Raw genomic sequence first — 26,141 nt, forward strand, 5'->3', positions numbered from 1 at the left:
CTCAGAGGAGAGGATCCAGTCAGGGTGCAGCGTAGCAATGATGAAACATACAATTTTTCTCTAGTGCCTAAATACTTCCTCCTCCCCAGCTATCATGATCCCAATTCTACCTTACAAATCTGGCTAGACCAGAGGTTGTACACTGGTACAGATAGAAACTGTAAACACAGTGAATCCAGGGCAGATGATCCCTACAGGACCAGTGCTGAGAGTGGCGATTCCAGGAGAGTGGCGTGAGGGTGAGAGTGAAAGGGGGAGCCGACTACGGGGATCCACCTGTAACCTCCTCTCTGGGGCACAGACAATGGAAAAATGGGTGAAAGGAGACATCGCGTAGTGTAAGATATGACAAAACAATAATAATTTATGAATTGAAGGGTTCATGAGGGTGGGGCAGAAATGTACTGATGCCAGGGGCTTCCAAGGAGAGCAAATGTTTTGAGAATGATGAGGATAACGAATGTAAAAATGTGCTTCATACAATTGATATATGTACGGAACGTGATGAGATTTGTATGACACCCCAATAAAATGATTAAAAATAAATAAATCAAATAAAACCTTCATAGGGAAAGAAAAAAAAGTAACAAACCACCGCCAAAAAAAAGTCATAGCATACCCTGCCAACACTCCTTTTGGTGCCCAAAATGCTAGGCTTGCTTGGGTACATTTGAACTGCTTACCCCAAAATGACACAGTCAGCTCTGGATTTGAAGATACGGAGCACATGCCTACCACCACTCTTCACTGCTCACTCATGAGGAATCAGGACACTCTGTAGTGTCTACATTAATACATTGTGAGCATGAAGGAAACTGATTAGAAAGGAGCAGTGGAGTGCTCCTTGTTTCACACTGAAATCACAGATTCTGATGCACACTCTCCAGTCACTCAACACACAAGAAATGAGCTCATGTTGTCTCTCCGACGCTTTTTCTGATTCGGCACCCCCAGCAACCCCAGGAACAAGCCTAACCAGCCAGACACCAAGAATACAATTTTGTGTTGGGCTTTGTAATCACTTCAATTCCAACTCACAGAGACCCTATGTAGGGTTTCTAAGGATGTCACTATTACAGGAGCAGAGAGACTCATGGGTCATCCACAGTATCAATATAGACAAATCTATGCTCCTATGTTTGTGCCAAATGCATGTATCACTTCCCATCATTTATTTTCAGCTTTGCGTTATTTCAGACTCTGAAAGGGAATATCACACCAGCAACATTCACATGACTTCTGTTGCTCCATCTGGACGCATGGTCACTCTGGCTTTCTAATCCATTATACTCGGTGCAGCTGAACAGACAATACCTACCATTACAGTTAGATGAATCACTGGATTCTTCCTCCCCTTTTTAAGAGATGGAGTTGGGCCAAATCTCCAAGATGACATATAGTTTCTATAACTGTATTAGGTACTCATATAACACACCCACATAAAGAACACTTCCAAACATATAATGTCCAACCTAAGGTGCTTTGTGGAGAGAAAACAAAGACAGAATTTGTGATCGACAAGAACAGATAAGGCATGCATTGTTTTCCCAAACGTAAGCTCTTCACGAATCCCTCTTTGGTATAAATATAGGAATGTACACATGTAAATATATTCTATATAAGGATAGGAGTATTGATCTAAGTATATATATTTATATGTTAATTTATTAATGTAGCAAATGAACTTTGGGCCTCTGCTTAAGTCTTCCCTCAACACAAGAAAACTGTTCTAATAACTTGGCACTCCATGATACTCACCTTCCTGAAACAATTGCTGAAAACCAAATGGGTGCATAAGCAAATATGGTGATGAAAGACGATGGTGCTCAGCTATGAAAAGATATAGCATCTGGGGTCTTAAAGGCTTGAAATTAAACAAGCTGCCATCTAGGAGGGAAGCAAAAAAGCTTACGTGGAAGAACAAACCAGTCTGTGTGACCACGAGGTGTTGATGGAATCAGTTATCAGAAGATTAAAAACAATTATACCAATGTGGAGGAGAAGGGTTGGAGTGGAGACCCAAAGGCCATCTGTAGACAAATGGACATGCCCTTACAGAAGGATCACACAGAAGGGATAATTCAGCTATGGTGCAGTTGAACACCAATGAAACACACAACATTCCTCTGTTTCTTTAATGCTCCCTCTCTGCCACTCCCAGCCCCACCATCATGACCCCAGTTTTACCTCACAAATCCTGCTAGACCAGAATATGTACGTCAGTACAAATAAGAGCTTTTGACATACAGAAGCCAGGACAAATAAACCCCTCATGAGCAGTAATGGAAAATTAATACTATGAGGAGAGGGGGAGGGGAGTAAGCGGGGAGAATGTGGAAACCTATAGCAATTATGAATGCATAACATGCCACCCCTCCCACGGGGAGGCGTAAAAGAAATAGTTTTGAAGGCATATAGTGGATGGTGTAACTATGAATAATGATAATACATCATTTATCAAGGCTACATGGAGGTGGGATGGTGGAGGAGGGAGGGGAAAAACAGGAGTCGATACTGGTATCCATAATCAATATTCAGTCCAGAGCAAGTCATCACATTTCAGCAGTTTACACCAGTTCATGGTGTCAAACATCTTTACCTCTACATTTGTTTGTATTCTAGACATCTCAGTCATAGGCATTCAGCTTTGAGCTTGGAAGTCCTCACATAACCCCTTGCTCCTCAGACTAGCTCTCCTTTCTCACTCTCTCTCAGCCCTAGACTCCTGGGTTATGTCATGAGTATAAGTTCAGGAGTCCACACAAACCCATGACTTCAGACCAGTCAACTCTAGCCTCTGTGGACCAAGTCAATGTGTGCCAAGGGAAATGTCCTAACCCAGTCTGTCTGTTCATAGCTGCATCTCCCCCACTTGCACCCAACAAGTGTACCTGGATGGTTGCCACAATGACAATAACAGGGTGTTTTGCTCACTGGTTCCCTTTAAGCTTCAGACCTAGAAGAGGGCCTTCTCTGATGAACATAGGCATTTTCTGCACTGATTCGTCCAAAGACAAACTGCTTGCTCAAAATTCAAAACCAAATGCTGTTTTTTCTTCGCCAAATGCTATTTTATTTTACATAAAGATAGGTTTCGGAACTTCTGTCTTGTGCAGATATGAAAATGACCTTACTAACATCATGGACTAATGAAAGAAATTCTATCACTTCAAAGAAATCACTCCCTTTTCTTCATATGGAAAGGTATGAGCATGGTAGATCAGGATGAAAACATTTATAATAGAACGTTCTAGAGCGAGAATTTTATGATCAACTGTGATATATTTTAAGCAAATATTAGAAGTTTTTTAATATGCTCATAGAAGCTGCATAGTACGGAAAAATGTGAATGCATTTCGAATTTTTGCACCAAAATAAACATGTACTAACTAGTTTGTGTCACGAAGAAGAAAAAGAAGTAGCATGGAAAGGACCCCCATATGAGAGCAACATGAATTCTGCTAAAGGTGAGTGAGGAACAGACGTCTAATTTGTGGTGAAGCTTGAGTAAATGAATCGTGAAGTCATTCGTTAAAGATAGATTATGGGTACAACGCTCCAAAGAATTCAGCAGTTTACAAATGGATGACTTCTTTAAAGAGAAGACTCGACAATGGTGAAGATGAGCTCACAATGACAGCTCATCCACATCAATTTGCTAGGAAACAATCTTGTTATTGTCCTAATTGAACAGGATAAGTGATTAATGGCAGAAGCAATAGCCCTACGCCAGGCATCTCATATGGTTTAACCGACACATTCCTTACTGAAAAATTAAAGCTGAGCAAAATTTATACTGCATTGGAATGCGACAGACAAGAACAAGGTTCCAATGGAAATTTTAAACAAGTGGGATCAATATCCTGAAGAATTTCTTCAAACTATTGTAACAGGAGATGAAGTCTGGCTAAACCAGTAGAATCCTGAGGGCAAAGCACAACCAAAGGAGTGGCTACAGAGAATCAGAATCCTCCAGCCGCATCAAAAGTGGATCAGTCAAAATCCAAGGTCAAGACAACGATTCCTGAGAGGCTCAGGGCATGTTCCTTGATGGCGTTTGGAGGGGCCAAAAGCATTTGTGAATTATGAGAATGTTTTGAGAATATTTTCCGAAACTTTATCAGAAAAATACCCAAGAAAACTATACCAGAGTCCCCTCCCATCACAAATAGTCATTCCTTTCAACAAAACAGGTTTTGATGAGAAATCAGGAAGTATCCACTAGAGCAGTGGTTCTCAACCTTCCCTAAAATATTTTACTACAGTTAACACAGTTCCTCATGTTATCGTGACATCCAACCATAAAATTATTTTTGTTGCTACTTAATAACTGTAATTTTGCTACTGTTATGAATCAGTTGACCCCTCTGAAAGTGTTATTCGACCCCAAAAGGGGTCATGACCTACAGGTTGAGAACTGCTGGCCTAGAAAGTCCTAATGTTGTTCCTTCTGATTTCCTATTATTTTTTAATCTTAAAAAATATTGAAAGAAAATAATGTAGAAAAATATAGTATTGACATGGTTAAATTCCCAGGATATCTCACTATTTGAAGGATAAACGAAATGTTTGGTATCATCATATAAAATTGTCTTCACCTTTGTGGTGCTTATGTTGAAAGATAAGTTTATAGTTTTAATTTTTTAACCCCATTTTTGCTCAAAAATTTTTAGTAAATCTTTTTATTGGGGCTCATACAACTCTTATCACAATCCATACATACATCAATTGAGCAAAGCACCCTTATACATTCGTTGCCCTCGTCATTCTCAAAATTGCCTTCCCCTGGGTTCCTGGAGTCAGCTTGGTTTCCTTTTTTTCCCTTCCCCCACCCTCCCTGATTGCCCCTTCCCCCTGCTCCCTTAGTAGTTTATAAATAATTATTTTATCTTATCTTACACTCCCCGGCGTCTCCCCTCACCCACCTTCCCATTGCCCATCTCCCAGAGAGGAGGTAACACATGGAGCTCTGAGATCCGTTCTCCCTTTCTCCCACCCATTCCCTCTGGGTGTCGGCACGCCCACCGCTGGTGTTGAGGGATTCATCCGTCCTAGATTCACTGTGTTTACAGATCCCTTCTGCACTGCTGTACATCCTCTCCTCAAAAATTTTTGAAGACCCCCCCTACCTATATTCTTTGACTTTCTCAAAACCAAACGCACTGCCATTGAGTTGATTCTAACTCACAGTGCCCCATAGCACAGAAAAGAACTGTCCCTGGGGTTCTGAGCTTGTCAATCTTATGGGAGTAGAAAGCTCATCTCTCTCTTGGGAAGCAGCTGGTGGTTGCAAATTACTAGCCTTGCTTTAGCAGCCCAACTTGTGACCAACTTTGCCAGCAGGGTCCCCTTGTCTATCTTATAATACATAATTATAATTTTGTAATTAACTTTTTCTTTACTTTTTGCTGAAGATATAAATATAGGGGGCAAACCTTACACCAATTACAAATTTTCTGCCTGTAAAACTCAGTAATATTGCTAAATTTTTCCAATTGTATCACCATTCTTTTTCCAAATTATTTCATCTCTAGTAGCACAAATTTACTACCCTCTAATTTTCTCACTTAACCTTTCCAGTTGCTGCTGTCAATGTGATCACATATAGACAAACCTTTAAAAGAATATAATGTTGAAAGCAAACTTTGTCTTCTAATTTAGTTCATCTATTGTTTGCTTTAAAGATGGCTTCGAGGGACAGTTTCAGTTTAAGATTTAAAGTATAAAGATTGACAGAGAACAAGAGTGTCACAGCTTCAGTTGATCATCCTGCCTCCAGAATGAATGGACTCCAGGAGACTCTGAAGTTCTATTCCATACATTTCCCATTTTGCTCAGGATTCTTCAAAGAAATCTTTTAACAACATGCATCATTCACTTCATCTGGTCTCATGGCAAATGAGGCAGTTGTTCATGCCAGCAATTAAGCACCCATTCCAGTTCCTTCTGGGACTCTTATCTTTCCTTTGCTACTCCAACCAAAGAGAAACCATTTTTTTTTTTGCCTTGGATGATACTTTTCAAGCATTTAAGATCCAACTCGAAAATGCAGGAAGAGATAGAGCGAGTGGAGCACATGCTGGCCCACCAAGACCTGAGGACGATATTCCCTCTCAGAGCAGCCAAAGCACAGAGAGGACCGTAGGGCTGGCCACACTATGAGACCTGATGTCCTTCACTGACCCATAGCCCTGCGGTGGACAACACTGGAGACACAGTGTGGGAATTGTGCCCGATCTGACCCCAGCACACTGAGGAGAAACACTAAAAGAGTACAAGAGACCTGCGAGGGGAACAGAGCTCCCAGGGAACACCATAAGCAGACTTTAGGGCCAGGGCGTGGCACCCCATTAGACTCAACCAGAAAACAATGCTAAAGTCAGCAAACAGACCTTGAACTATTTACAGGCTTTTCTTTGCATTTTTTTTGTCATTGGTTTCCTTGTATTGTTGTTTTGTGTTCTTTTTTTCGTTGCTTTGTTTTGCTGTCTTGTTTTTTGGGCATATTATTACCTCTGCAGGTCTATCTAAGATAGATAGGATACACAAGCAGAAGGAGAAAAGAATGGGACAAATTGTTCGGGGGTGGGGGAATATGGGAGAGGGGAAGGCATGGGAAAGAAAGTAGGTGTTAACAAACCCAGGGACAATGGAACAACAAGTGATCCAAAATCGATAGTGAGGAGTGTGTAGCAAGCCTGGTAGGACTTGATCAAAAGCAATGTAGCCCAGAGGAATTAATGAAACATAAATGAAGGCTGAGCATAATAGTGGGACAAGAGGAAAGTAAAAGGAAATAGAGTGAAGAACTAGGAGCAAATGACATTTATAGAGGTCTAAATACAGGCATGTGCATATGTAAATATATTCATATATGAGATGGGGAAATAGATCTATGCACATATATTAATAGGTTTAGTATTTACTTAGCAGATGGACATTGGACCTTTACTCAAGTATTCCCTCAATGCAAGAATACTTGGTTTTATTACACTGGCATTCCATGATTCTCATGATGGCGGAAACAAAGCTGGGGCATAAGCAAATGTGGTGAAGAAAGCTGATGTGCCCGAATATCAAAAGATATATCATCTGGGGTCTTAAAGGCTTGAAGATAAACAAGCAGCCATCTATCTCAGAAGAACAAAGTCCAAATGGAAGAAGCACACCAACCTGTGTGATCATGATGTGTCAATAGGACAAGGTATCAGGCATCAAAGAACAAACAATCATATCATTGTGAATGACAGGGAGTGCAGAGTGGAGACCCAAAGCCCATCTGTAGGCAACAGGATAACCCCTAACAGAATGGTTTTGGGGAGGAGATAAGACAATTAGGGTGCAGTGTAGCACGGATGAAATATACAACTTTCCTCTACTTCTTTAATGCCCTCGCCGCCCCTTTCATGATCCCAATTCTACCTTACAAATCTGGCTAAACCAGAGGATGTACACTGGTGGAGACAAGAGTTGGAAACACAGGGAATCCAGGAAAGATAAACCCCTCAGGACCAATGATGAGAGTAGAGATAGCAGGAGGGGAAAATGAAGGTAGGGTAGAAAGGGAGAACCAATCACAATGATCTACATATAACCCCCTCCCTGGGGAATGCACAACAGAAAAGTGGGTGAGGGGAGACATTGGTCAGTGTAAGAGATGAAAAATAATTTATAAATTAACAATGATTCGTGAAAGAGGGATGATGTGGGGAGGGTGGGGAACAATGAGGAGCTGATACCAAGAGCTCAAGTAGAAATAAATTTTTTCAGAACGATGATGGCAACAAATGTACAAATGTGCTTGACACAATGGATGGATGTCTCTATTGCGATAAGAGTTGTACGAATCCTCAATAAAATGATTTTTATTTTTAATTAAAAAAAATGATCCGTCCCACTACACAACATACTAGAAGGCAGAACAGGAGTACTAAAAAGAAGTTTAGGACAATTGATGGAATGCACCATTAAGCCATTATCCTAATCCTGAATCAATAGAGACAATACTATGATGAATACAAATGCTGGAGTGTATTCATTGTATTCATTGTATTGCGTGCATGTGTGTGTGAAAATGTAGATAACACATTTGTGAATACTTTTGTCAGAAACAACTTCATGATATCAATTACATTAATAATTTTACAGAGTCATTACCCTGAATGACGGCTCACCTTCTCTTCCCCCTCACCCCTAGTTTTAGTCTCTGAATATTCCTTTGTTGTCATGTCATATACATGAGATCATACAATATCTTTTTGTAATTGATCGTTTTGTTTACTTGTTTGCTTTATTTTTTAAAGATCATTTTATTGGAGGCTCCTACAGCTCTTAAAATAATCCATACATCAGTTGAATCAAGCATATTTGTACATATGTACCATCGTTATTTTAAAATATTTATGTTCTATTTGAGGCCTGGGTATCAGACCCTCTTTTTTCCCTCTGTTCCCCTCCCACCTGGTGACCCCTTGATAAATTATAAATTATTTTCACATTTCATATCTGACACCTTTCCTCAGGGTTTCTTTGTTCTTCCCCCTAGACGGGGAGGGGTGGTAATATGATGAACATTGTGTTAGGTCCCCGAAACCTCCCCTCCTGTGCCTACCTACCCCCTACTCTCCTGGTATTGATACTCCTATTTCTGTTCCTGAGGTGTTTATATGACAGGGATTCCTTGTGTCATGAGCTCTTATCTGTACCTGTGTACACGCTCCTAGGTAGCCTGAAGTGAAAGGTAGGACTGTGGTCATGATAGTGGGGGTTGAGGAAACCTCAAGAACCAGAGAAATTGTGTGTGTTTCATCGGAGCTATATTACAACCTGGTTGATTCCTTCCTTCCTTGTGACCCTTGTGTGAGGTGATGTCCCTTGTCTACAGATGGGTTTTGGGTCTCCGCTCTGAATCCCCGCATTCACAACAATGTTTTTTGTTTGTTTGTTTCTTTGTTTTTGATCTCTGATGCCTGATACCTGATCCCATCAACAGCTCATGATCACACAGGCTGGTGTGCTTCTTCCATGTGGGTTTGTTGCTTCGCTGTTAGATGAATGCTTGTTTAACTTCACATCTTTAAGACCCCTAACCGTACATCTTTTGATAGCCGGGCACCATTGCTTTCTGCACCACATTTGCTTATGCACCCATTTTGTCTTCAGCTATCGTGCCGGGTGGGTGAGCATCATAGAAGGCAGGTTGTTAGAACAGAGTGTTCTAGCTTTGAGGAGGGCTTGAGCAGAGTTCCAAAGTTCATCTACTACCTCAATGTATTGTCATTTAAATACATGTACATAGGCCAATAGCTCTATTTTTATGAATTAATGTTTACATACATACTGACCTATGTTTATATCTCTGAGATTTATTGGTTTTTATGGAATATAGTATTTTCAAAGTTCATCCATGTGGTTAAATGTATGAGGATTCCTATCTTTTTATGGCTGAGTAACATATTATGTGCTTATAATTCAATTTATTTTAGGGCAAGTTTAGCAATGTGAGTTAAGTGGGTATCCCATTATTTTTCAACCTAGTGCTACATTTTCAGCCCTATTTAGTGAAAAAACTATTATTCACAATGAATTAAAAATACTACTATATCCAAATATTACGCATATTACATGCTATATGAGGATCCCTGGTGGAGTAATGTTTAAGCCTTGGTCTACTGACCATGAAATTCGTTGTTCAAAACCAATACTCACTTGATAGGGGGAAGGGTAGACTTTCAACTCATGTAAAGAGTTAGCGTCTCAGAAACCCACAGGGGAAGTTCTACCCTGTCCTATAAGATCACTATGAGTCAAAATTGACTTCATAGCAGTGAGTTTCTTGGTGCTTTGTTTTCATATCCCTGCAAAACTTAGGATTTAGATTTTCATCTGTTCTTTTTATTATTTTAATATTCTTCATTATACTTTAAATTCTAACCTAATCCCACATTCAGGTTCCTCTTTGGGGCCTTGAAATATTCTTATTATTTTTCCTTGTGCATATTAAAATCACACGAGAAACATAAATATTTGATGATTGTCCTGAATCATATCAAATATACACATTTTTAGAATAAAACTGAAAATATATTTTTAACTTTCTAAAGAAAAAAGACCTTTGTATTTTTCTGTGAATTAGGTGAAGATTTACAGAGCCAATCAGTTTTCCACTCAATAAGTCATACACGTTTTGTTTCATGTCATTATTTGCGATCCCCACAATGCGACATCACTTATCCCTCTTCCTCCTTGTGTTTCTGGTTTCTGTTTCTTTCTTTCCTAATTCTACTTAACTTTGGTGGTGGGTAAATGTTGCCCTTTTATATGTTCACTGGTTGGTTATTCTAAGGAGTGTGTACCTCTTGCAGTGATACTTAATATGACTCTTTTACCAATAGTGTTTATAGTTCCTGTGAGATGACTTGATGGGATCATATAAACAAAGTTAAAAGACAATTATTCAGTGAATGATCAGTTTTACTACTCTTATGGATATGAAATGAGCCAGTTTAAAAGGAAGAAAAAGAATCACATAACCAGAAAAAGGAGCCAAATTCATCCAGTATCTCTGTGTAGAGAAGCAGGAACGGGGATAATGATGAAAGAGCAATGGTGGCAACTTCCTGGTCCACAGAAAAAAGCAAGCTGAGAACTTGTGGGCAGGGGTCTAGCTTACAGACAGAGTGGACAGTTGTCAACAATAAAGTATATTTGTAACAATTTCCTGAGCAGGGCAGAGGCAAAGCATCCATGCCTGAGAGGTCAAAAACCAGCCAGAGATAAGACTTAGTACTTTTCAATTTAGCGGTGGCTATATACCCACTCATATCCTTAAAGTTTCTCATCCTGAGCACTTGTAACCAGTTAATTTCCCTAATATGCTCTCATAATCCCGATTTTGGTCTGTGCAACAGAGGAGCAAACCCAGTAGAGAAGTAGAATGCCACGGGAGGGAGAGTTGGTGTCAGAATAGGAACAAGAAGGATGGAGGTGGAGGCTTGTCTAATCTTTTCCTCACTAGAATTATCCTTGGACAGATAGGGAATTGGATTCTCACTCTTCTTTCTGCTGCTGAGAGAGGCCAGACATGGTTTCCACACCATTTCTTCACCTTGCTAATCTTATTGTTCCTTCTGTAGGCCTGTCTATTGTTTGACTGAGCATTGAGGCAAGGGGATGAGTTTAGTTCCAGGCCTGAAAGGCAACTAAAGGCCATTGTTTCAGCAGCCCCACCAGTCTCTACATAACCAGTAAACCTAGTTATTTTTGTGATTTTGGATTTTGTTCCCTGATTTTTTCCCACTCTTTACAGGAATTCTTGGAGCAGTTGGCATTAGTAGCTGGGCAGCACCTTGTTATTCTTCCACTTGTGGAGGTCAATGTTCCTTCTTCATTGCACCTTAGGACACTGCACATGCATTTTTAAGGCCCAATGAATACCTACCAAAGTAGGATTTAGAATATAATCATTGTGGAAAATGTTGTGCCAATTGATTGATCTTGGTGTCCCTGAGACTATGGTGTAGTCCTGAACCCCCAAACCAAAGCAGTCATTTCTTCAACCTTTTTGGTTATGTGTAAAACAATTTTTCACAGCCTTTCCCCCCAAATGCTCACCATCGCCTGCTACCAGTTCAACAATAGACACACACCAATGGAACAGAATTAAGAACCCAAAAGTAAATCTTTCTACCTGCAGACAGCTGATCTTTGACAAAAGGCCAGTATTCATTAACAAAAGCTGACAAAACTAAATATCCATTTGCAGAAAAATGTAATATAATCCACATCTTATACCTTTTACAAAAAACAAACTCGAGATGGATACAAATACTAAGCATAAAACCAACTTTAAAACAACCCTCCCTACCATTGAGTAAGTCGGACTGGAGCACCGAGCTTCTTCCAAAGCTATAAATCTTCACAGGAGCAGAACACCTCATCATTCTCCCACAGAGAAACGAGGTCCTTGAACAGTAGACCTTGGGGTTAGTAGCACAACATAACTCATTACCTACTCTACCAGGGCTCCTACAATAAAATCAAAACAATTTTGGAAAAAGTTTGGCAATGATATATAAGAGGAGATGATTCTCTGGAATTTTGTAAAAGTCCAATACATCAACAAGAAAAAAGAAATAATCTAATCGATACATGCACAGAGCACATCCATGAAGACTTTCAGGCAGTCAGCAAACACATAGAGAAATGCACAAGATGCTTTGCCATTGGAGAGATGCAAAAACACACACACAAACAAACAAAATCAAAAAACAAGGAGATATCACTTTGCCACAACATTAATTGTAATGTTAAAAAAAAACCCATCACAGATGCAACAAATGCTGGCTCTGTGGAGCCCTGATACAGTGCTGGTGGGACTGTGAAGTTGTACAACCACTCTGGATAACAGTATATCCTCAAAAAATTGGAAAAGATATAGTATATAACAAGCAATCCCGCCACTTCGTGCACATCCTAGGGAAATAGCCAAGACATAACACTCTACAACATTTAAAATATAGCAATGAATCTGTGAACTATTTAATGTTAATGAAGAATACTATGCTGAAAAATTAGTCAACCACAAGGGACAGAGATTGTTTGCAACTTGTATTTTTTAAGTCAATAACATATTTTCACATTAATAGAAATTTTCTTTGAGGGTCATAAGGCTGAGAGGGGAAATAAATGTCTAGAGAAGAGAGAAGTGTTAATGGATGCTGGGGAATGAACGATGAGATGGAGGTTGGTAAAAAATGATGGAGCAAGAGCACACACTGGAAGGTTTGCAAGAATGAAAAGCAACAGAGTTAAGAACTGTTAAATACACGATCCTGCAATGCCTGTGATCTATGAGTTCATACATGGACTGAGAGTAGATGGACCAGAAATGGGAGGGAGAAAAGAGTAGACTCATGAATATAAATACGTTTGACAGGGAATATCTATATGTGTGTATTTGCCTTTGCTGAAAAAACGTTATCCATGAATGCATGTATCCATGCATGTGGGAGCACATACTGGGAGCAAATTTGTGAAAACTCCTAGACACACGTGAATGTCTTGAGGGAATGAATGAGTGGTTGGTCCTGGGGGAACAGGAACATAGTCTCAGAGGACACAAAGGTCAATTGACATAAACAAATGAAATCCCAACCAAACTCACTGCCATCATGTGTCAACACTGGCTCACAGCAGCCCCACAGGACAGGGTGCACTGCCTCTGAGAGTCACTGAGATGGTCAATCCTTTACAGGATTAGGAAGCTCCGTCTTTCTCCTGAGAAGTGGCTGGTGACTTTGAACTGCTGATCTTGCAGTTAGCAACCCATTGAAGAACCATTCCACTACCAGGGCGTCTCGTTGGCATAATATAGTTCACACACACACACACACACACACAGAGGCATCACATTCTGCATTCTACTTTGGTGAGCAGCAAATTAAAAGCTCATGGGTAGCCATGTAAAATGCAAGTATTAGTCTGTCCCCATCCAAAGGAAAAGGGGATTATGAAAATCTAAGGAAACGTGAAATAAAATCTAACAGTACATAAAAACAATTAGTGCAAGGGACTAATGGACCATCTGATCATGAGTCTCAATAATCCTGAGTCCAGACGAACTAGAGCAGTGGTTCTCAAACTTCCTCATGCCACGACCCTTTACTATAGTTGCTCTTGTGGTAGTGACCCCTCAACCATAAAATTATTTTCATTGTTGCTTCATAATTGTCATTTTGCTACTGTTATGTAGTGGGTGACTGTCGTTAAAGGGTTATTGGAACCCCCAAGGGGGTCGAGATCCACAGGTGGAGAGCCTATGAAGTAGATGCTGCCTGTCTACCTCTACTGACTACTCTGAAAGGGAACCTATTAGAAGGTCCTGGGCAGAATCAGAGAAAAATGTGGAACAAAACTAAAAATCACCCAAGAAAGCAGTCTGACTGGTCAGAAAGAAACTGGTGAGCTCATTCCTCAGCTCACCCCAGTGCTTCAATTTTCAGCTAAACAATAGACAGCAATATAAGAGAAACTATAACACTAGTGAGGTACTCACACCTTCCTGTGATCAGCCATTTAAGATCCAAAGGGCAGCTGTTACCCAAGGGCAGAGTTCAGAAGGGTCAGGAAAGTAGAAAAGGAAACAGGAACTGCAGGGAGGAACTGCAAACAGGAAATTCATTGCAATTGAGGAGATTGCAATGAATGAGACAAAACAAAAAACATCTGAATTGTGGACTGTAAAACTGATTGTCTGTTCTGTAAGCCTTTGCCTAATTCATAAAAAAAATTAAAATTATAAAAGATAATTGCCTTCATTGAGTTGACTTTCAATGGATCACTAAAACCAAATTTGCTGCCATCTTATCAATGTCAATTCATAGAGACCCTAGAGGACAGGATAGAACTGGCCCTGTGGGTTTCTGAGACTGTAACTGTTTACTGGAGGAGAAAGCTCCATCTTTCTGCCAAGGAGTCACTGCCGATTTCAAACTGCGGATTTTGCAGATGGCAGACCAATGTGTAACCATTGTGCCACCACATTCCTATTCAATGGCTCTGATTATATATGTAACCATACATGCATATATAGAAAGACTAGGTACCCACAACCAACCAGAGGAGCCAACCAGAAGACAAAACCCCAACGCAAAGTCAAACCTCCAACCGGAAAATCCAAGGACCTCTAACCAAGCCATCGTTAAGATACAGATGCATAAATAATGAGAAACAAGCAGATTATATTCGCCCTCACCTTGAATGGAGCAATTCTTCTCATCACTCATACACGGTAGTTTCTGCTATAACATTTCTGTCCTTTCCCACTGTCTGCAGCAGAATTTCATTCTGTTTGACTAGGCTTTCTGAAACTGCTATCATTCACGTCTCACAGTGTACATCTCTGTACAATCAGTGTATTGGAGCAGACAAAAGCTCTAATAATGCATAAATAATAATGAGCTGTGGGAAACAGAAAGATTTCTCCCATGTCATTTGCAGCTAATGATAAATGATTGTTAAGTTCCCTCCCTGAAGGCAGTCAGCTGTCAGACTACTGTCTGGTCCCACCCCAGGTAGGTCCCACTCCCTGCTGCTAAGGACCATAGGTCACTTCTCCCTAAAGGCTTGCAGCCATTAGTTGGTCCCTGTAGTGTGGGTTTACTCCCTACTGAAAAGGGTTTCTATAGTGAGCCAGAGAACAGGTCATATTGGCTCAGCGTTATCCAAATTTAGACTGCCATCCTGAGTCTAGGATCTACCGATCTTGTCACATGTGTAACCCCAATACCTCCCCTTCCTATTACGTGGATACCTAGATCACTCCCCTCCCATTACTGTGTTACCTATAGCACAACCTTTTCCTGTGAACGATGTCCTCACCTGTAATTAGGGGGCTTTCATATCCCCAGAGAATATAAAAGCCTTGGTTAACAATAAATCTCTCTCTCTCTCTCTCTCTCTCTCTCTCTCTCTCTCTCTCTCTCTCTCTCTCTCTCTCTCTTTGTTTCACATGGGCCACCAAGAGAGGATGAGGTGTGCATGCTACCAATAAATACATGTGACTCCATTATTTCAATATCCCTCCTATCTCTCATGCTCTCTATGACTTTACTATAATCTTTACTTATTATCGCTGTACAATTGCGCCTACCAGACCCATGATGATGTGTTAGGGGCTGGTAACCCTGACAATGAGCACACTCAGATAGCAAGCCATTTTACAAGAAAATTCGTTATACTTTGATTTGGGATTTGCTTTCCACGGTGGTCCTTTTCATTCTTTGACACTATGCTCAGACTTGGGTGTCCAGACTGTGGATCTTGGCTTTGGTCTCTCTCCCTCAGGTTCAAAACTTCATTCAGTATTAAGAGAGCAGACGGACTTTGGGCCTCTACTCAAGGCTTCCCTTCACTCAAGTATAATTTGTTCTAATAACCTGGCATTCTTTGATACTCACCTTCCTGACACAATCACGAAAGTTAAAATGGGTGCTTAAGCAAATGTGGTGAAGAAAGTGGATGGTGCCTGGATATCAAAAGATGTAGTGTCTGGGGACTTAAAAGTTTGAAGTTAAACCAGGAGCTATGTAGCAGCAAAGAAAATAAGCCCACATGGAAGAAGCACACCTGCCTGAGTGATGATGAGGTGTTGACCTTGTCAGTTTTTAGGTATAAAAAGATCCAAACAAACAATTATATTGATGTCAAAAAGGGGGATTGGAGTGGAGACATAAATCCCATCTGTAGACAATTGAATATCCCCTCACAGAATGGTTACAAGGAAGGGACGATTTAACCAGGGTGCAGTATAGCACCAACGAAACACACATCATTCCTCTAGTTCCTGAATGCTTCCTCCCCACATTACCATGACTCAGTCCTACCTTACAAATATGGCTAAACTGGAGTACAAACATTGGTACAGATAAAAGCCTTCGACACATGGAATTCAGGATGGATAAAACCCTCAGAAACAGTATTGGAAATAGTAATATCATGAAGGCATGAGAATGGAGGGGGCTGGGGGTGGGAGGGGACCCATCACAAGGTTGGATATATAGCAACCCCCAGGGGGACAAATAACAGAAGGGTGAGTGGATTCAGACAAGGGGCAGTGTAAGACACGAAATGACAACAATAATATATAATTGATGAAGATTTCATAAAGGTAGGAGGGTGCGAAGTAGGGAAGAGGAGTGATAGCAAGGGCTCAGGTAGAAACAAATTGTTTTGGAAATGCAGATGGCAACAAATGTAAAAGTGTGCTTAATACCATGGAATGATGGATTTTTATAATATTGAAGACCCCCAATAAAATGATTAATTTAAATAAATTATATATATATATATGCATCAGTATCTTTTTAAAAAAAATTCATCCACCCCTACCTTGAAGTGCCACGCATGTTCACCTACACTCTGCTTCCACAATTCTTATTGTTTTGCAAACAATGTTCATGTTATTTGCCATAATCTCTTTGTTTATATTACTAGCATTAACATGCTAGTTTTCTTTTTGTTCTTCTTGATTAACCTTTTTTGGAGTTTATCAATTTTACTAATTTTCTCAACTAGTCAAATTTTTAAATTTAGCCATTTCATTGATATATTGACCTGCAATGCACATATCATACAATAATTCAAATATATTGGAAAGGGTTATGCAACCATTATTACATTAATGTAAACATTCCCATGCTCTTATACTTATTATTATTAGTTCTCCATTTACCTCAAACCCAAGAAATTATTAATGCAGCTACTGGCTCTAAAAATTTACCTATTGTGTTAAGCAGTATGTTTGTCCAGGTAGACTAGAGAAACAAATCCTTGTGCTTCTCATGTGTGTATAAGAGTTTTATATAAAGGGTAATTGTACATTATGAAACCATCCCAACCCAGTCCAGTTCAAGCCCACAGGTCTCATATTAGCACATATGTCCGATACCAATCTATAAAGTCCTCTTCAGACTCATGAAATACATGAAATGGCACTGAATACAGGAGGATCACAGGCCAGTGGGTAGAACATCTTTGCATCCAGTGGCATGTTAAGCATCTCAGCACTGCCAGGGGTCTCCACGTGGCTTCTTCAGGTCCAGGGTTCTGGATGCATCAGGGTAGGTCCATGTGGCTTCTCTTCAGGGATGTCTCACAGGGAGACAGCCTTGTCAGTAGAGAGTCTCCAACAGTCGAGCCTCTCCCGCCACCAAGGAGGAAAATTTAGCTTTCTCAAAATTCTCAGGAGAAAGTCATGCCCACACAGAGGCCTCATTGGCTTTGATAAAATTTCCTGACTAGACTCCACCCCTTCACTCTTCAGCCTCTCAAGTCCCAAATTGACACCAGATTATGTAACTACCACAGGCAGGGTTGACTAGACATACAAATTCAGAGACACGTAGATATGTAGATCAAGAAAATATCCCTGCCCAGTCTAGATCAAGTCCATAAGTCCAAGACGCGTCCATAAGTTCAATACTAGACCATAAGTCCCTTATCAGACTCACTCAGCCACATGCAATGATGCAGAATGCAGGAATATCACAGGCTGGTGGGTGCTAAGTTGTGGGGATTCAACAGCAGAGGCCGAACTACAGAGGTTGCTGGTATCAGAGTGGCTCACCAGCAGGAGGGTGAAGGCACAGACAGAGAGGGGACGTTCCCAACACCCTCCTTTTGAAAAAGCCGCACCCTCAAGGAGACACCATCCTGGCTGTGACCCCTACACTTTAGGTATCAAGTTGACATGAAATTATGTAACTACCACACCTATCCTGGATTTCACATAAAGAAGAAGAGCAGGAAATAACACAAAGCAATAAATAAATAAAGAAATAACAAAACAGAACATAGAAACATCAGTTGAAGAGGATCTATTTAAATTCATGAGAAGTTTCCAAGAAACACAAATTTATAAGCAAAATCTCAATGGGAAAAGATTCCAATTTCCCCACGTTTTTGCTAACACTTGTTATTGTCTGTGCTCTTTATTAGGACTTAAGAAGTAGTGGCTTATACTAGTGTTTTTTTTTTCACATATCATGCAATTTAATCATTCAATCATAGTAAGAAGATTAGTGCAATCATCACCACAATCAATTTCAGAATATTTTCTTCCCTTACTCATTGTTGTTCACTCCCCATTTCCCTCCTTCCTCCTCCGCTTTGCCCTAGCAATTAGTGTTTGTATGGATCTACCTTTATTGAATTTCTTATACAGAAACAAATAACAAAAGAACACAATCATACAAAAGCCTACAGAAAAAACAAACAATAACAATGACTACATAACTTACATACAAAAAACTCATTCAATAAGAAAGCAAAAATATTAAAAACTGAAATAACGTTAAAGTAGGTCAAAAGGGAGATCAACCGATGCGGTTTTAGGTTTTAACCCAACTATATTGACTTTACATTGCTCTCTGTCTGGTAGCAGGCTGTGCACATCCCTCGATTATGGTCAGAGGGCGTTCACTGGACACTCAGTCCACGTGAGGACCCTGCAAATGCACTTGGACCTTCCCCTGTCATCCACAGTCTTCTGCAAACTGGGTGTTCAGAATTTAAGCTCTGATACCACTTCCTCCTTCAGATTTGAGTTTGATTATTTACAATCTCTGAATTGCATAGGCTGGTGAGATTCTCCCATGTGGACGTAGCTGATCCTCACTTAGAGGACTGCTTCTTGGAAGACAAGCCTGTAAGATTCCAGACACTGTTCTTGCTGATAGCCCAGCACCGCACCATCTGGTTTCCTCACCACACTCTGCTGTTCACCCATACCTTCATTGACCTCTTCATGAAGGCAGCCATGAACCTGGACCATGTCATAAGAATTCATTGTTTTTATATCTGCCGCAAACCCATTAGTATATCTAAGGTTTGCATATATCTCTGGTTTATCTAAGAGACATCATTATCATTTCATAATAGAGATCATTATTAATCATTCACTAAGGCAGAACCAGGCCAACAAAATTAACGCATGCCATAAGAAGGCAAGTCCAAAGAGAAAGTACATGTTTAGAAATCATGATGTCAACATATGTACAAATATGCTTTATACAAATGTTGTATGGAATTTTATAAAAGCTGAAGGAGCCTTGAATAAAATGATTTAAAATAAATAAACAATTAAAGTGAGAGCAACTCCACCAAAAAAGCAAGTGGCCATTAAAATAGTAGTATATGTAAAAGGGATAGACAGTAAATACATGGTAGCTCCAGACCACTATTCATTGTTGGTGTTGTTAGTTGTCATTGAGTTGGTTCCAACCCATTGGAACCTTATGCACAAAACATTGTGTGGTCCTGCAAGGACCTCATGACTTTTCTTATTCTTGAGCCGATTGTTGCACCCATTGTCTCAATCTCCTGGAGGAACTTCCTCTTATGTGTTTCCCTCCTACTTACCAAACATGATGTCATCCTCCAAGGACTGGCCTCTCCTAACAAAATGTCTGGTGTATATAAAACAAAGGTTTGTCATCCTTGCCTCTGAGGGGCACTCTGGCTGTACTTATTCCAATACTGATAGATTTGTCCTTTTAGCATCCATGTTACTTTCAATATTACTCACCCGTACTACCTATTCAAATCCATTGATTCTTCTCTGATCTTCCTTATTCAATGTCCAACTTTTACGTGCACAAGAAGTCAAACTCCATCACTGCTATTGAGTCAATACTGACTCATAGTGAACCCCCTGTGGGTTTCAGAGACTACAACTGTTTATAAGGAGAGTAGAAAGCTCAGTCTTCTTCCCACAGAGCTGCTAGTGGTTCCACCTGCCAACCATGTAAGTCAGAGCACAAAGTTTACAAACTACATCACATATGAGCCTACGGAAAATACCATGGCTTGGGTCAAGCACATAACACACTTGCTGTTTAATAGTTAAAAAGGTCTTCTGCAACAAATTATGATTTAAGTTGTTATTCTTCAAGGTTATTGATTTGGATAATTTTGTGTATGTAGGAAACCAGACTGAAATGCCACATAGGTGCAATGACTTCATGTCTGACCCAGTGGATTCCACAATCTTAAGGAATAGTGCTGTCAATTGCACAGGTAAGTATTCCCAAAGGAAGGATAGCCCTTCTGATGTCTTTGTAAACGTCTCCACTGACTTGACTCTCTCTCCTCAGAGAGCAGACAACTCCGCCTGGTCAATGGGGACAGTCGCTGTGCAGGGAGAGTGGAGATCTATTACCAAGGTTATTGGGGCACCATTTGTAATATCGGCTGGGACATGGAGGATGCCCAGGTGGTGTGCAGACAGCTCAGCTGTGGAGAAGCTCTCGCAATCATGCCTTGGTTTCACTTTGGTGTGGGATCAGGCCCTATCTGGCTGGACAAGCTGAGATGCACAGGAATGGAGTCCCATGTGTGGTCATGCCAATCCAGTGGCTGGGGTCAGCACAACTGCGATCACCAAAGAGACGCAGGAGTCTTCTGCTCAGGTATGGTTATTTTCTTGTCCATTGACTGGGAGGATGGAAAGTTCCAGAGCAGCACATAGCGTGACTATTTGGGTGATTGATTAACCACAGTGTCTGAAACACAAACTCGTGGTCTAAAGGCTCACAGACTCTTTGAAGAATAAACTTCCCACTCGGTGGTAAGCTGCTGGTGTTTCCTTCTCCAGGGTGTTGACTAAAAAAATAGTACACTCTAGTGTTTTCCTAAACAAAATTATTTCCTATATTTGCTTTTATAATTTTCTTTCTATTAGAATGCACATTTCAAAACCACTGCACTCACTCCCTGAGTGACAAGAGCCTCCACGAGGGAAGGAGGAGAGTGGAACTGTGCTTTCCCCTCAGTTTGAGGCCCAATTGAGTCGAGTATTTCTGTCCACATAGAGGGAGGACAGTGCTTTGCACAGAGTTGGTAGGAAGAGAGTATTTCACTTAATAAATCAGATAATAATCAGATCAGAGTGTTCAAAATATCTTGGCTGTAAGGACCAGAAAACTATTTGAAATTCTCTGAGACACAGGATTCTCCTTCCACTATTTCCAGAAAAAGATTCTCTCCCTTTACAAAAAGTTTTTAGAAAGAACAGCCACTGATCTCATATGTGGAGGGACATTCATGCAAGCACTCACGGGTTAGTAAAAGATGAAATAAATATGAAATGCTATGTATTATGATAAGATAATACAAAATCGATACATAATGCTTCCAGGGTATAAGAGAAGAGAATATCATGGTTGTTTTGCTTCGTGTGTTTTACTAAAAAGCAAGTAAAGACACTAGTAAATCTTTTGAAAAAGGTGAAAATCACTTATAGAATCTGTGGATGGAAGCAGGGGCAGCTGAGAAAAGGTACCTAGGATTTTTCTGTGGACACTGATGGCCCAGGGGTAGTGTAGAGAATAAAAGGACTGTGAGCTGAGACCTGGATGTAGAGGAAATGAGAATATTGGCAGAAAATAACCTATTGACTTAATCTGATTGGATAAGGGGCCCTAGAACAATCCCACTTGAAGAGAGCTAATAGAATTCAGCTCTCAATAGATATAGTGTCTGTGGTCTTAAAGACTTGAAGGAAAACAAGTGGCCATCTAGCTCAGAAGCAACAAATCCCACATGGAAGAAGCACACCAGCCTGTGTGATCAAGATATGCTGATGGGATCAGTTACCTGTCATCAAAGAACAATAAATCATATCATTGTGTGCTCACCTCCCTGATACAATTACTGAGTACAAATGTGTGCTTAAGCAAATGTGGTGATGAAAGTTGATAGTGCCCAGCTATCAAAAGATACAGCATCTGGTATTTTAAAGGCTTGAAGGTAAACAAGAGGCCATCTAGTTGAGAAGCAACAAAGCCCACATGGAAGATATACACCAGCCTGTGTGATTATGAGGTGTCGAAGGGATGAGGTATCAGCCATCATGGAACAAACTAATCATATTGTTGTGAATGAGGGGAATGAGGAAAAGGGAACCAAAGCCCATTTGTAGGCAACTGGACATCCTCTTATGGAAGGGTCTCACAGAGGAGAGGAGCCAGTCAGGGTGCAGTGTAGCAATGATGAAACATACAACTTTCCTCTAGTTCCAAAATGCTTCCTCCTCTCCCACTATCATGATCCTAATTCTGCCTTACAAATCTGACTAGACCAGGGGATGTACACTGGTACAAATAGGAACTGTAAACATTGGGAATCCAGGGCGCATGATCCCTGCAGGACCAGTGCTGAGAGTGGCCATACCAGGAGAGTGGAGTGTGGGTGGGGGGATGTAGAGGGAACTCACTACAGGGATCTACATATAACCTCCTCCCTGGGGGATGGACAACAGAAAAGTTGGTGAAAGTAGACGTCGGGTAGTGTAAGAAATGAAAAAACAATTATAATTTATGAATTGAAGGGTTCATGGCGGGGGGAATGAACTGATGCCAGGGGCTTACATGGAGAGCAAATGTTTTGAGAATGATGAGGATAACGAATGTACAAATGTGCTTTATACAATTGATATATGTATGGAATGTGATGAGAGTTGTATGAGGCCACAATAAAATGACTTTAAAAACTACATCAAATAAAACATCCATAGGGGGGAAAATAAATAACAACCCACCACCAAAAAAAAAGTCACAGCCACCCCTGCCAGCACTCATCTTGGTGCCCCAAATGCTAGACTTGCTTGGGTACATTTGAACTGCTGACTCCAAATGACACAGTCAGCTCTGAATTTGAAGATACGGAGCACATGCCAACCACCACTCTTCACTGCTCACTCACGAGGAATAGGGACCCTCTAATGCAGTGTATAAATTAATGCCTTGTGAGCATGAAGGAAACTGATTATGAAGGAGCAGTGGAGTGCGTGAGAACCTCCTTGTTTCACACTGAAATCACAGATTCTGATGCACACTCTCCAGTCACTCAACACACAAGAAATGAGCTGACGTGGTCTCTCCGATGCACTTTCTGAATCCGCACCCCAGCAACCCCAGGAACAGGCCTAAACACCTAGACACCGAGAATACAAATTTGTGTTGGGCTTTGTAATCACTTCAATTCCAACTCACAGAGACCCTACGTAGGGCTTCTAAGGATGTAATTATTACAGGAGCAGAGAGCCTCATGGGTCATCCTCAATATCAATATAGACATATCCATGCTCCTATTTTTTGTGCAAAATGCATATATAATTTCCCATCATTTATTTTCAGCTTTGCGTTATTTCAGACTCTGAAAGGGAATATCACACCAGCAACATGCACATGACTTCTGTTGCTCCATCTGGACGCATGGTCACTCTGGCTTTCTAATCCATTGCACTCGGTGCAGCTGAACAGACAATACCTACCATTACATTTAGATGAATCACTAGATTCTTGTTCCCCCTTTTTAGAGATGGAGTTGGGGCCAAATCTCCAAGATTACATATAGTTTCTATAACTCTATTGGGTTTTCAAATAACACACTCACATAAAGAACACTTCCAAACATATAACGTCCAACCTAAGGTGCTTTGTGGAGAGAAAACAAAAGCCACACAATTTGTGATTGACAAGAAAAAATAATGCATACATTGTTTTCACAAATATAAGCTCTTCAGGAATCCCCACTTTGGCATAAATATAGTCATATAAACATGTAAATATGTTCTATATAAGGGTAGGGGTATTGATCTATGTACATATACTTATATGTTAATGTATTAAGGTAGCAAATGAACTTAGGGCCTCTGCTAAAGTCTTCCCTCAACACAAGAACACTTTGTTCTAATAACTTGGCACTCCATGGTACTCACCTTCCTGACAAAATTGCTAAAGACAAAATGGGTGCATAAGCATATGTGGTGAAGAAAGCTCATGGTGCCAAGGTACAAAAAGATATAGCATCTGGGGTCTTAAAGGCTTGCAGTTAAACAAGCAGCCGTCTAGCAGGGAAGCAACAAATCTTACTTGGAAGAACAAACCAGTCTGTGTGACCACGAGGTATTGATGGGATCAGTTATCAGAAGATCAAAAACAATTATACCAATGTGAATGAGAGGGGTCGGATTGGAGACCCAAAGCCCATCTGTAGACAATTGGACATCCCCTCACAGAAGGGTCACACAGAAAGGACAATTCAGCCAGGGTGCAGTTGAGCACCAATAAAACAGACAACATTCCTCTGGTTCTTTAATGCTTCCTCCCGCCCCTCCCAGCCCCAATATCGTGACCCCTGTTTTACCTCACAAATCCTGCTAGACCAGAATATGTACATCCATACAAATAAGAGCTTTTGGCACGCTGAAGCCAGGACAGATAAACCCCTCGGAAGCAGTAATGACAGTAGTAATGCTATGAGAGGAGGAGCAGGGGGAGTAAGGGGGGAAAGTGGAAGCCTATAGCAATGATGGATATGTAACACGCCACCCCCACTCCCAAGGGGATGCATAAAAGGACCAATTGTGAACGGATATAGTGGATGGTGTAAGATATGAATAATCATAATAATGTATCATTTATCAAGGGTACATGAAGGTGGATGGTGGGGGAGGGAGGGAAAGCGAGTTGATAATAAGAGCACAAGTACAAAAATAACGTTTAAAAAATGACAATGGCAACATATGTACAACTTTCCTTGATATAATTGATTTCTGGATTGTAATATTTGCGAGAGCCCCAAAAATGATTTTAAAAGAAAAGAATCCCCTCCTTCTCTTTGAAGTGTAGCTCCTTTATGTGTGGGGTTGTCTCATCCTCCCCTGCCTTCTCTGACCTTGTTGAATAAAACATTGACACGTCCCACCCAATGTAGAAAACTGCCATCCATTATCTCCTATGATATCACGTGTTTCTTCTCTTTCTTTCCCTCTCCTCTCCTCCCCTGTTCTCCACTCTATTCTCTCCTCCCCGTCCTTCCATGACCCCAACCCTGTATGCTACATGTACTGAGCATGAGGAGACAGACTGGGCTTTCTACTCCCATAAACAGATACCGTCTCATAACCCACGGGGTCACTGTGAGTCACCATTGACGAGATGGTGGTGAGTGTGAGCATGTGGCAAATGATCTTCACTCTCCATTAGTTTTCCATTCTTTTTCTCAGTGCCTTGCTTTTAAATTTTATATTCATCTCAGTTGTAAGTCACCCACTGTGTACAGCATGTTTTTATTATTTTTATAATTTGCTGTAACTTGGGAACCAATACATATGTCAGACTATTCCATAATTCAGACATGTCAAGCATAATTGTGTAATTTATTCCACAATCACATGTTTTCCATAACATTATTACCTTCCTGGATTTCTGACACAATCTCCCTATTATCTCCTCCACATATATATATCCCCCTTTCCCCAAACCCCTCTTATAGTTTCCCTGTAGGCTCAACATCCCTGGGGTTCCTTTACTGAAAAATAAGGCAACTAACACAGGTTCAAGAGGGTGAGCCCCAATAGTGACCTACTTCTGAGATACTCGCTAATATAACTGAATATAAGCAGAATATAACAGAATGGCCACCGCCGGGTTGCCAGGATTATATGTATATAACTAAAAGATACGGGGTGCTAATGTACGGAAACCTCGTTTGCTCACCAACCAACAGTGCCCTGCTCTTAGGACAGCTGTCCTCTGTCTCAGACACAGTGTGTTCTCCAGGTCAAGTCCTCAGGT

At 40.6% G+C, this 26,141-nt stretch overlaps 1 protein-coding gene across 1 annotated transcript in view; it reads left to right on the forward strand.

Moving 5' to 3' along the window:
- LOC142451655 (antigen WC1.1-like) overlaps positions 1-26,141 on the forward strand; it is a 92,050-nt gene that overhangs the window by 20,107 nt on the left and 45,802 nt on the right. The window contains 1 exon segment of the mRNA XM_075553367.1: positions 20,655-20,969. Coding sequence (XP_075409482.1) covers positions 20,655-20,969 — 315 coding nt within the window.

The sequence above is a fragment of the Tenrec ecaudatus genome, chromosome 6 (assembly GCF_050624435.1).
Source record: "Tenrec ecaudatus isolate mTenEca1 chromosome 6, mTenEca1.hap1, whole genome shotgun sequence".
Lineage (NCBI taxonomy): Eukaryota > Metazoa > Chordata > Mammalia > Afrosoricida > Tenrecidae > Tenrec > Tenrec ecaudatus.